The sequence below is a fragment of the Phyllostomus discolor genome, chromosome 2 (genome assembly GCF_004126475.2).
Source record: "Phyllostomus discolor isolate MPI-MPIP mPhyDis1 chromosome 2, mPhyDis1.pri.v3, whole genome shotgun sequence".
In the NCBI taxonomy this organism is placed as follows: domain Eukaryota; kingdom Metazoa; phylum Chordata; class Mammalia; order Chiroptera; family Phyllostomidae; genus Phyllostomus; species Phyllostomus discolor.
This window is the reverse complement of record NC_040904.2, coordinates 4,821,889-4,835,426: the sequence shown is the minus strand read 5'-3', so window position 1 is coordinate 4,835,426 and position 13,538 is coordinate 4,821,889. Positions and strand designations below refer to the sequence as shown.

The window sequence follows — 13,538 nt, the reverse complement described above, 5'->3', positions numbered from 1 at the left end:
CAAAAAAATTAGTCCTTGAACTAGACTGTTATTTCACTGTTCAAAAAGGGCCTTGTACAGAGTAGGTTCCAAAATAAATGCAAAACAAATTAATTTCTACAAAGTAACACTCCCTTCACTAACTTTCATTGTAATTTCATGTTAGGTAACCAAATTTTCTATTTCTTAATATGGTGCTGCCAATAAGCACAAATCCAGAATTAGAAAATAACTTTTCTAAATACTGAGTTACAAATCTATATAAGACTCAAGACCAGCCCTGTGTATTTGATGCTTTCTCCAATTCCTGCTTCTTATAGTCACCAAGTCAAGAAAATGTATAGTAATGTAGCAAGCTCCTTTCTTCCCTTCCACAACTGAGAGAAAGCCCGCCGCACTCAGAAGACTCAAAGCTCACCACGCCGAAGGTGCCAGCCCCACCCCCCCACGTCCTCACTGTAGCCAGCAAAGCTGCCCAGTCTCTCTCCTGCGGCTTCAGCTGTCTGGCGGGGGGCACCCCACCCTCCGGCCTCCGATCTCTCTTGAACTTTCTGTGTGAAGACACAGACCACGGAAGCAAAGGAAAAGTAGTAGTTTCTACCTCCTGCTGAGGTAAGTATCAAGAGCTAAAACAATCTTTTGTTTTCCTGAAAAGATTCCACAGTATAAGCTCCAGAACTTTATTTAGATGTTATTTTCTAGTGTAATATCTATTACATCCATTTTATTTATATTTACCTTGTATTTTTGCATATAATGCAGAATTAGAAACATTATATTCTACTTTCTTGTTATTTTGAGAGCTACTAATAAAGCTGAATATCCTACTCTGGAGATAAGTTCTGGCCAAGTTGAAGAACTATGAAACGTACTGTGAAAAGTCAGCCCAGAGATTCAGCATCCCAAATATTAACCATCCTTTCCCATCCTTGTCTTTACTGTCTTTACTACATTTCTCATCTCTTAAATTTATCTTTTGAAGGTATGGAGTAGGGTAGGTTTGGGGGTGGGGTCCCTAGTCTAAGGTCACAATCTTACATTCAGGGACAGACAGAACGTCCGTGTGACCTGACTCAAGTCCTACAGCCTGTCATACAACAAGACCTGGAACCCACATTGTATGACCCGCAGCCCATGCCACAGCAGCGCCCAGCTGCAGCGTTCCACACACCAGTTATAGGAAAGCTCTCTCCTATCCGACTGCCTTACGGGGTTCGGAAATGTATGGGGTGTAGCAGAAATATTTTGCTGAATACTATTTTATAATATAAATATTGAATATGAATATTACACTTAAGACAGTCTTTTACCTCTTGTAAATCTTTTCAAATACTTTACAGATTAAAAAGAAAATCTTAAGTGAATTATTTCTTATTTTAAAATAATGGACTGAGCACCAGTCTGAGAACCAAAAGGTTGCTGGTTTGATTCCCAGTCAGAGCACATGCCTGGGTTGTGCTCTGGTCCCCAGTAGGGGGCACACGAGAGGCAACCACACACTAATGTTTCTCTCCCTCTCTCCCTCCCTCCTGTTCCATCTTTCTAAAAAGAAAGAATTTTTTTAAAAAGTCCACAAAGAAGATGTTCATTGTATCTAAAAACAGGTATTTTGCTCAATTACCTACTACAATAACTATAAAACTAACTTTAAAGGACTGGAATTCCCCCCTTCATAGAGGGCAGGTGTGAGAATTCACAGAGCACTGTAGCAGAAGAAACAGGCCTGGGCTGGACCCCAGGGTTGACTGCTCCCACATTTAAAGAAGGCAGTCCCATCGGCTGTGGAACAGATAAAAAGAGGCATCCTGATAGGCTGGTTTTGAACGAGCGGAAACTGAACCCTAATACATTTTGTTTCTTAAAAATACAATACATACTCTGGTTTCTCCACAGACTGTACAAATCTTTCACCTCTTACTAAAAGCACAATGCGAATCAAGTATTGTGCTATCACTACTTTCTGGGTGCCCAGAGAATTTCTTCTACTACACAATTTAATACCTCCCAAACCCGAATATTCTGACCAACTCTTTCAGTTCTGAGACATATGACGTCTCAGTTCAAGTCCTGCCACAATTCATCTTAGTGCGTAACTGAACGTTATTCACATGCTGCACACATTTATAAAAGTAAAGCTAGTTCGACTAGACAACATCTTATAATACATACAAGGGGGCCCCTCATAATGACATTATTTAACTGTAGCCAAACACATTTCCTCCAAATAATCCAGTATAAGAAATACTTTGAAATTTTCCACATTTTTGATCCTCACTTAATATGTTAAAAGACCTCAACGAAACAGCGGTGAATTTCCAATCCTAAAGCGTGTGGAGAAATGGCCATCCTCAGCACTCCATGGGACTCAGCCCCAGCAAGGAAGACAACCACCACACCCAGCTAGTAAAAACCCTCTCCAACCAAAAGCAGCACAGCGAGTGCAGACAGCTCAGAAGATATTAAGCACGCACACTCGTATGCACGCGTGCGTATATGTACGTCAAGAGATTTCAGCATTTACTCTCTTTATACAATCTATTTTTTTCCCGAAAAGTGGTGATTCTCTTGTCTATCAAAATGAATACCATCATTAATTTGCATTACATTTGTTCCTTTTCAGTTTAAAAAGTGTTATATTCGTTTTTATAAATGCATACATGTCAAAGTAGCTCATACAAGCCTAAAGTCAGCGCCCTGAGTTTGCTGTGATGCACTCTGACTTGTTCGCCTGTCATTTACATTTTCCTCCTTAACCACCTTCTACCACCTCTCATAAAAACAAGCTTCTTTTATATGAAAAGTTTCTTTAGTATTTTTCATTGTATTTTTCCATTACATTCACCCCCAGTTTCTTTTATATTCTTTAAAAATAACCTTCCCCTCTCCCTGTCACAGAATGAGACAATGTGACTATGTTTTAGTGCATTTTAAGAGACATACATACAGAAAAAAAAACCCCAGCAAACTCTTTAATGCAACTTTCTTAATATCATATTTTATCCATCTAGAATTCCACCTGACATGTAAACCTTAAAACCCATGAAAGCATTTTACCTATTTATTACCATTTTAAGGAGTAAACTACAGTTCCGGTAAGTCATTTCCGGCATGTCATGAACTTACCTGGTTAGTTAGAGGTTGCTGGATCTGGTCAGAATAAGATAAGGCAGAAACCTGTTGGTCACTTATGGTTGGCTGGCGACGGTCACTGTACTGATGTGAATGGGGCATCTGTCCAGCCATCTGAAGGCCAGCAGCATGGAATGAAAATGACGGTGCGAGCCGAACAGATGAAGGTTTGCATGCTGAAGTCTCTCCTCCTACAAGACAGTAAGGCAGGGTTACAGGACGCGCTTAGTGCCTGATGTCCGTCTGTTTTACAGTGAGGATTTTAATAATGTTCAATGACATCAGAAACCTCTAAAGCCACAAACATTAAGTCACTTAACACAACAGTTCTGTTAAATGGTATAAAACACAGTAATTAAAACGAGTATCTATAAATCTGTATTAAGAGAATAATTTTGTAAAATAACTTTGTAAGGCAATAGGAATGCTCTTTAATACTTGTATTTTTACACATGAGATTTTCATCAACTGGGAACCATAAATTGCATAAATAATCTTCAAATTCTTGTAAAGGGCCTCTCCAGTGGATGGGCTCCTCAGACACCACCAGAAAGGAGCACTGCTAAGACGCTGCTTTGCACCTGTCAGGTGTAGGGCAGTTAATACCGCCGGCACCCCAAGCCAGGGGAGAGATGTGTTCTAACGGTGCTCACCGCTGCCACAGGTAACCGAAGGTGGAGCACATGACACATAAAAACAAATCCACAGGAATGCTGGATTGCTCTGGACTCTTCCAACAGCCCTAAAAAAACCGAGACCTGGTAAGCCTGTCACAAGGATGAACAGTCAATGATTACCCCACAGACAGGCTGGGACCATCCATGACCATGATTTTCGTAGTAGAAATGAATTTCATAGTAGAAATGAAAGCGTTTTTGGCCCATAAAAGTATTTGGTAGATAATAAAAGTTCATTCTTCCTTAAAGGAAAAAAAAACTCCTCACATTCAACCACACTTGCAATCACAGACTAAAGCCAGAAGGCAGGCATAAAAACCCTGGTCAGCAAGCTGGAGACCCAGCATACCGGTGCTTGTCTTCCTGCATAAAGCAACCATCTCCCGCCCCATCACCGAACAGACTGTTCAGCACCAAGGTCCTCCTCCTGAAGCCTGCATTTCTCTAGACGCACAACAGCACGGGCCCAAGAGTGAGCAGCATGGATTCTCAGCCAGGCTGCTGCAGTGTGAAATTTCAGCTCCACACTTACCAGCTGTGTGGCCCTACACACCTCGTTCCCTGATAATGATAATATCTACCTCAACAGGCCGTGGTGAAGGTTAAATGTTTTAACACATGTAAAGTACTTAGAACAGCTCCAGTAATTAATAAATGGCCCAGTATCAGCGGCAATTACTATGCTGTACTGTACAGGATGACGAGGACAGTGCCATTCTTGCAGTCCCTACCTGAATGCTGCACAGACTCTGCCAACTGAGAAGAACCAAGCCCGGTCGCCCCAAATGTAAGCTCCCCTTCCATTCCTACCACAGTGGATAACCTTTCACCGGTCCACCAGAACCAAAGTTCTGGGAGTCTCGAAGAGTCCCCTCCTCCAGAGACCACTGCAAGCAAACAGCCACCCAACCTTGTGGACTCCACCTCCCGAAGAACACTCCAACACGACTTCTTCCTGTCACCTGCATCACTCCATGCCTCGCTGGGGTGATGAAGCAGACTGCTCGCAGTTATCTGCCTTCACTCTGCCCATCTGCGACTTTGCATTTACTCAGTAACGTCACTAGAGTCACCTTTCTAAACTGCCAGTCTCAAGCATTCTACCCTACTTTTATCTTGACTATCACTTGCTTTAGCATTGCTTTTATTTTCTTTTTTTTTTTTCCAATTATTTATTTATTTATTTTTAGAGAGAAAGGGAGAAAGGGAAGGAGGAAGGGAGGGAGAGAAACATTAATGTAAGAGAGAAACACTTATCAGTTGCCTCTTGTACGTACGCCCGTACGTACACCAACAGGGGGCTGAGCCTGCAACCCAGGCACGTGCCCTGACTGGGAATCGAACCAGTGATCTTTTTCTTTGCAAAATAACACCCAACCCACTGAGCCACACTGGTCAGGGACTCAGCACTGACTTTAGACCTTAGCTTCTCTCCCTCTACTATACCATAGGACCCTCAGCTGACTCTGAATATAGAAAGTGGCAATGTTCCTATGATGGCAGAAAGGTAACTTTTCTAAATATTTCATTACTCATTATAAAAAATATAGTCAATTCAAGCACGTGGAGCAACTTTGTTCAGTTAAACAAGCAAGCAAGCAAGCAAGCAAGCAAACAACTAGCCATGACCGGTGTGGCTCAGTTGACTGGGCACCATCATTTTGCAAAGTGAAAGGTGGCAGGTTCAATTCCCAGTTGGGGCATGCGCGTAGGTTGCCAGCCTGGTCCAGGTTGGGGCACAAGAGAGGCAAGTGATCAATGTTACTCTGTATGTCACTCTATCACATTGATGTTCCTCTCCTTTCCTTCCCCACTCAAATCAACAAACAAATTTTTTTAAAAACAAAATAAAACAAAACCTAGCCCTGGCCAGTGTGGCTCAGATGGCTGGAGTATCATCCTAGAACCAAAAGGTTGAGGGTCTGACTCCTGGTCAGGGCACAAATCTAGGCTGCAGGCTTGATCCCTGGTCCGGGCCCCTATGATCCCTGGGACAGGGTGCACAGGAGGCAATGAATTGATGCTTCTCTCTCACATCAATGCTTCTCTCCCTTCCTCTTTTTCTAAAAGCAACGGGAAAAAAAAGTCCGCAGGTGAGGATAAAAAACACTGGACATTTATCCTAAGGAAATAACTGATGATGTGCACAGGTAAAAACACACAAAACTGGGAAGAAATGTTAACAGCTCTCATAAGTAAACATTAAGAAGGTGAGGCCCTGAACAACAAATAACTACTCTGGGTCTCAGTCTCCCTGTGGTCTGCTATGAACTTTAAATGAGGTGCCACAGTAGGCATGCAGAATGGAGTCTGGCATATAAACAGTATTTTTTAAAATATTCTGTTTCTATTACCAACGCCATTATTATATACCATGATTAAACTTATTACAGAAAAAAGTGCAAATCATTACAATATAACTTAAAAAATTACCATTTTAACCTATGTGTCAAAAAAAGGGCCATCATTCTTGAACCCCCCCCCCACCATCCTATGACGCTTCCCAATTAGTAACAAATCTCTTTCCAAAAAATTAGTATCTTCATTATGGGTCTCTACACTTAATGTTACGCTTATAAGCTGGTGTGTTCATCATTACTCTAGAAGCAGGGGCGTTCAACTCATTTCCACCAGGGGCCATTCAGCCCCATGTCAAGGGGCCGAACGTCATTTTAGTGTGTTTGATATACACAGAGATGTTCTTCTGTTGTTTCTCCAGCTTTTTAAATATTAATCTGTTTTCCCACTAGCAATTTATAGAAATTCTCTCCGCTCCACCCCTTCACCAACCCTTGGATCATCAGCCTTTCTAATCTCGGCCATTACAAAGGGGACATGAAGCGGAACTCCACTGTGATTTTAACTTGCATTTCCCCGATGAGTATAAGCATCTTTCCACCGAGTAAGTCTTGGCCATATGGATATCCACTTACGTGAAATGCCTGTTGAGGCTTGCTTTACCATTTTTCTATTAAAAAAAAAAAAACAACTCTTTATCGCACAAAAAAAATCACAGACACAGACGACAGTAACGGTGACTACCAGAGGGAAGGAGGCTGGGGGAAGTGGGAGATGGTAAAAGAGGATAAATGGTGATGGAAGGAGACTTGATTTGGGTGGTGAATGAACAAGACCATATCCAGATGATGTGTTACAGAATTGCACACAAAACCTATGTAGTTTTATTAACCAATGTCACACCAATAAATTCAATAAAAAGGAAAAAAGAAACAGGCAGTTGCACTTTTAGTAGCTGGAAATAAAGGCACACACCATCAGGAGGGTAACTGAATTTAAGTGCACAAGTGAATTTTGCTCATCATGGTATCATTCATGAGTACCAAGAACAGAGGTGGCACATGGCCGGCATTCAATAAATATTTGCTCACTGAAACAAAATGAATCCATCAGCAATATTTAGAATGTGAATAAATGGTTGAGAAAGGAAGGGAGCTGAAGGGGGTAAGGATAGAAGAAGTATTTTAAAAATGAGGCCTCATGAGTCAGAAATAAAGAAGTCTAATCATAGCACAGGCTAGAGCTACTGCATAACAGTCTATTTCTCTTATTCATTTTTATATCCTGAGCACATAGCACAGCGCCTGGCTCCACAGGTGTTAAATATATTTTAAGGGTAAAATATGTCATGACTCTATCAATTAACCAATGGCAAGGACAAATAAACTGATTTCTCATTACCCCCTGGTTAGTGGCCAGTACACGTCACTACAGAATGTGTAAGTTCACACACACACAAAGGCACATCCAATGTCTACAAACAGTGAAATTGTTCCTGTGAGACCTAAATAATGCTCACATTTTTCAGTCTAAAACATTAATTAAATCTGTGTATTAAATTGATAGGAATAACAATGGCGTAGAAATAAAAACATGTATCTTTAAAGACCTATAATATCAGACTTCCACTTCTGACCATTTTAGAGTACCTGGCACCAAACTACCTCACTTACAATAAAGCCCTGCAAACTGGTCAAAACACACAAAATAACAGCTTTCAGACGTTACACGACAGGCAGCGCAGAGCTGCGATCACTGAGAAAACGGAACGACACCGGGCGAACCCCACGATCACCTGTGCTCCCGCTCTGGAGGCAATCCCAGAGCAGACAGGGCGTGGACAGGGGAGCCCGAGTGCACCGCAGTGATCTCACTGAGCTGAGAAGAGGGAGATGCGAGCTCAAGGCTGCTGGGTGAGCGGAGAAGGGTCGGGCAGGCAGCAGGAGGAAGGGAGCTGTGCAGAGAAGGAGCTCCGTGAATCTAAACCCAGGGATGCCCGTGACCCTTTGGTCAAATACAAAGCTGCAGGGGAGCCAGGGGAAGGTCCGTGAGGCCAGGCAGAGGAAGGGAGCCGGGAGCTGAATGACCGCAAGAGCTCTCACACAGGACGGGGAGGCAGTGAGTGTTCCAATCCCCAGGGTGGGAAAACCCAGGCTGACCCCACGCACGGTCGACAGAGACGGGAAAAACCGATGCTCTAACAGAGGTGCCCGGCCTGTGGGCCGAGTGCAGTCCTGGAGGGCTAGGAACACGGCCCAACACAAAATCGTAAATTTACTGAAAACACTGAGATTTGTTTTTTTGTTTCCGTTAGCGTTTGTGTTATTTACTGTTTGGCCCAAGACAACGCTTTCTCCAGTGTGGCCCAGAGATGCCGAAAGGCTGCACACCCCTGCGAGAAGGGCTACACTGGCCCCTCCGCGGAGACGGCCTCCTATCTGCCCTGACACAGACCGAAACTGCGAAGGGTGGGATGACCCACAAGTAAGTGAACAGCCTGTTGGGACAAAATTCCACACTTCTTGCGGAAGCAGGCAACAAAATCCAGATGCTTAAAAACCCAGCATTATTAATGCCCACACCCAGTAAGAAATGACCAGGCACACAAAGAAGCAGGAAAATTCAGCCGTATTTAGTAGGAAAATAAACATCTACAGACCCAGAAACAATACATAAATACTAGCAGGCAAAAAACAGGTATGTTTTAATATGAAAAGAAAATGAACAAAATAATAGAACAACAAATCTTAATAAACAGAAACTATAAAATGGGAACCAAATAGGAAGTTCTAGAAATGAAAAATAACTGAACTAAGCATTCAATTAATAGACACTAATAGATTAGACACTTTAAAAGATCAGTGAATATGAAAACAAAGCAATAAAAATTAACCAAATTGAAAACAAGTATAAGATACAATGGGAAAAAATATAAACAAAGCATCCAAAACCTACAAAACAAATCAAGCTAACATTCCTGTTTGAAGGAAGTATCAAAAGTAGAAATAAACTGGGGAAGGAAAATTTATGAAGGAAAAAACTGTTTTCCAAATTCAATGCAAAGTATCAACCCACAGACCCAAGCTCAAAGGACCGCAAGCAGGACACACACGCACAACCCCCGCCAGGAGGCACTTCACCCAACTCCGGAAAACCAGCAACGAAGCGTGTATAATGCTGTAAAAGCAGCGAGAGGGGGAAAATACCCACTGACATGGAGGACTTCCCATGAGAAACCACACCAAGACACACAAAATAAAGCAGCATCTTGAAAATAAATGATAGAAGAAAAATACTTTCAATACAAATTCTATATCCAGTGAATACATCCTTCAAACCTGAAGGCAAGCCCCAGCCAGTGTGGCTCAGTTGGTTGGAGCATCATCCTGTAACTGCAATGCAAGGTTGTGGTTCGATTCCGAGTCAGGGCACATGCCTGGGTTGAGGGTTCAGGTCCCTGGACAGGTGTGTACGATTCCAGGTCCCGGCATGAACAAAAGGCAACCAATCAACCCACCTCTTTACGCATCAATATTTCTCTCCCACTGATGTTTCTCTCCCTTCCTTTCTCTCTAAAAAGAAATCTTCTTAAATGCCCTTAGGTGAGAATTTTTAAAACATTTTTTAAAGGCAAAACACTTTCAAAACAAATGAAAGAACAAAAATTTGTCAACAGCATAGTTGCACTCAAAAATGTTTCCAGTTCACAGTAGAGAATGAGTCAAGATAAAAACTGAGAGCTACACAAAGAATTAAAGACCACCAGAAACCGTAAGTATGTAGATAAATAGTAAAGACATTTTTCTTACCAACTTTTAAAAAATAATTGTTTGCAGCAAAAATAACAATGTAATTATGGCGCCCATAACATATGCAAAAGTGAAACATGTGACAGACACAGCATCAGGAGCAGAGGAGGGACAGACAGACAGACAAGTACACCAATGAGCCACCGGAGGAGACAAAGTTGAATACTCAATGTATTTAAGAACTGAAAATAACAGTCTTGATACTTTGAGACTAGAGTATATATGCATGCATTTTATTCACACGATGTTTGAGGCACTGTACTATCTCCAACAACTACAATACAAAAAACCTTACGTAACCCTACAGTAAATGGGTCCTTAACCCTTTCATTATAAAGAACAAACCAAATTCTTACCACCGAATAGATCAAGGACTTACTTTTAGTCATAGCATCTAGAACAGAAAAATGACTATAACAGTCACCCAAATATAAGTACTAAATTTCATAAATTATATTGTATACAGTATAATGTGTAATATGCATAAAATTATTTCTCTTCCCCAAGATTCTAAAATTATAAACTACTTTTTAATCAGTAAAAATACGTAAAGCAGATAACCACCTGATATTTTAATAGTCACCAGTAGTCATGAAAACTCCAAGTGGGAAAAATAGTATCTTCTTTACAGTATCCATAATTACAAATGTGTAATCAGTAATAAACCCATTTAAATAGAAAATTTCCCCATGTAGCAGGAAACAGGTATCCAGGGGAACCTCTGCCCCCAGCTCTGTGCCCCCCGGAGCCCCGGGCACACCAGAGGGTGCTCAGCACCCAGGGCGGCGGCCTCGGGGGCTGCCGCGTGTCCGAGTCTGACTGAACGAGCGGTGTATGAGGAGTGCAGACATTTACGTGAATCGACCGTTTGTAAAATGACCCTACTATTCGGAGATTTAGAAGTATCAACACAAAAAAGGACGATTATCTATTTATTTACTTTTAGAGAGGGAAAGAGAGACAGAGAGGGAGAGAAACATCAATCGGCTGCCTCTTGCACATGCCCCAGCTGGGGGCTGAACCCGCAACCTAGGCATATGCCCTGACCAGGAATCAAACTGGCGACCCTTTGCTTTGCAGTATGACACCCAGCAAACTGAGTCACACTAGTCAGGGCCAAAATGGAAGATTATTAATGTTACAATAAGTTAAACATACAAGCTGATGAATTTTTTTAGGTATGATGAACTGACAGCTGATTTGAAATGTGACAAAACTTTTGAAATCAAAACTGAAAACTAATGCTTTACTAGAAAATTACAGTATATGCTAAAAAAAAGCAATGTATTTAGCACAGCAACTGAAATAGTTACTTATACAAAATGCTAGTCAACATGCTTTTGAGGCAAATAAAGCTGAGGCAAATACAACAAAAACCGACTTGTTTATCTTCAGTAACTATGGCTGCATGGTCCTTGCTGGCTCGCAGCTACTTTAAATTCACCTATTCTCTGACCTGCCTGCCGCACCCCAGTCCTTTGGGGGAACAAAATGAAAACTCGTTTCTGGTAGAAGTTGAATTTCAGATGCCGGCTCCCGGGACACCCCTGCAGGGGGGCAGGAAAAGGCGCCTGCTGGGTCAGCGGGTTCTGCGTGACAGCAGCAGAGAAGAACGCGCAAGGCGCAGCTGCGGGAGCCGCCTTCTCAGACAATGTCAGTGTCTTCATGCGGAAACAGTGCTGCATGTGAACACAGGGCCTGCGTTACACGAACTTCCTCCCAACAGAGTACTGGAATGCCATCATTCAGTGAAAAGGTAACTAATCAGGCTAAAGACCAAGTCCCTTAAAAAAAACCTGCTACCACTAGGAGAATGAACTAGTGTCAAGAATCTGAAACATCTCCACAGAACAGTGGTGGTTGCTCTACTTGGCCTCCAGGTTAATCCCAAAGACAATGAGCACATAACCGGGGGTCCTGACTAGACTGCTTGTACAGGGGTGGGTAAAGGGAGGTTTACAGCTGCACTGTGACAGTTTTGAGTTCACAAAGCCACTGCGATACTCATAAGCTGCAATTCTTTTTCCATGTGAACAACTGTAAACCTACTTTTGCCCACCCTTGTATAAATGTATAAATGCTAACCACTCCTTCATTCACTTTCACTGTAGTTATTCAGCTTTCGGTGTTTAATTTTCACAGATACAAGATTTCAAAAGTTCTGTAACAATGATGTAAGTCATTCAAACTAACATATTGGTTATAATCAATAAACCAATTTTTTCAAGCTAAGAAATTCTTATTCAGATGAGGTGGTAAACCAGATCCTGAGATGCTAGTGTATTTTCAACAAGAAAAATAATGCCAGTGACCATGCAGCTCAAGGCTGAGACAGTCCTGATTTCAGAGCTGTCCCTCATATAAGTACCCGTTGGATGGTGCATCCTTGCTGATGGCTGGGCAAACGCAATCAGCTGGGACAGAAGGAGCAGTGGTCAACAGCACATGAAACAAGGTCAAGTCCAACCGAACTGGATGTAACAGGACCAGTACACTCGATGAATGCTACTTCCCACATTCAGTCGGAAGCTGGGGTTTTCACTTACTACCTCCCAGATCAGAGTTATCTGTGGGGCAGTTCAGGGCAGCACTGGAGCAATCCTGACGGCAAAACTCTCAATCCCAAGTCTCTCATAATCACACTTGTGAGAGCCCCATGCGCCTGGGCCCTGCTTTCTACCTCTTCGGGTTCCTCTGTAACATGTAAATTTCACATTTTCATTTACAAAACAGGTAAAAATAGAAAAAACTCTTGGAAAGTTCAGTTTGCTATGCAGAAGTACACTGAACGAGGATTTAAGACCTCCTCTCCCTTGCCTTAGCACCAGCATAAACGCAGGGACAAACAAGTCAGTTTCCGTATACATGAAATGAGACAACTCGTCATTTTGTCCAATCATGTAAGACCAATGTACTCCTTCCTTTCTAAAACGCCAGAGACCTGAACGGTTACACAGATGCTGCCAGAGGGAAGGGCAGGTTGTGCTCCGAAGTCTCTGTTTAGAGCTTAGAAGACACACTTTAATAAATGGTGGTTGGATTCTAACTTAGTTCCTTTTTAAAAAAGATCTATAATAACCCAGCAAACTACTACCTAACAGTTTAATTTTTTAAAAATTAACTGCTTTTATTTTATTTTACTTCATTTTAATTTTTTAAGAGAGTGGGAAAGAGAGTGAGAAAGAGAGAAACATTGATTGGCTGCCTCTCGCACACGCCCTGACCTGGGGTCGAACATGCACCCCAGGCACGTGCCCTGACCAGGAATAAAACCTCTGACCTTTCACTCTGCAGGACGAAATCCAAGCAACTAGCCACCTGGCCAGGGCTACCAGAAAGTTTTCAAAAGTTATACATACACACACACACACACACACACACACAATGTATGTATATGTACATCTATAAAAAACCTGAACTACCCAAAGACACCCCACGACCCTGTTCCAGGGTTAATCCCAGATCTCCTGACCATGACTTTGCCAGGGCCTACAGGCACACTAAAGGTGAACTTCCAGAAACCTGAAAGTACAAAAGGAAGAGAAATTACATGTTACAACACATCTAAAGGCTCAAATATTATGAAGCCATGAAAAAGCTGAACTTCACCTGTTCGGCTGCCATCGCCTTGAGAGTAAAAGGATCA

General features: G+C 42.1%; 1 protein-coding gene across 5 annotated transcripts in view; it reads right to left on the bottom strand.

Moving 5' to 3' along the window:
* Window positions 1-13,538, bottom strand: part of DYRK1A (dual specificity tyrosine phosphorylation regulated kinase 1A) — a 134,643-nt gene that overhangs the window by 33,640 nt on the left and 87,465 nt on the right. For all 5 annotated transcript variants that reach the window (XM_028505227.2, XM_036017429.1, XM_028505226.2 and 2 more), the window contains one exon: window positions 3,103-3,299. In XM_028505227.2, the coding sequence (XP_028361028.1) occupies window positions 3,103-3,299 (197 nt within the window). The remainder of the gene's footprint in view (window positions 1-3,102; window positions 3,300-13,538) is intronic.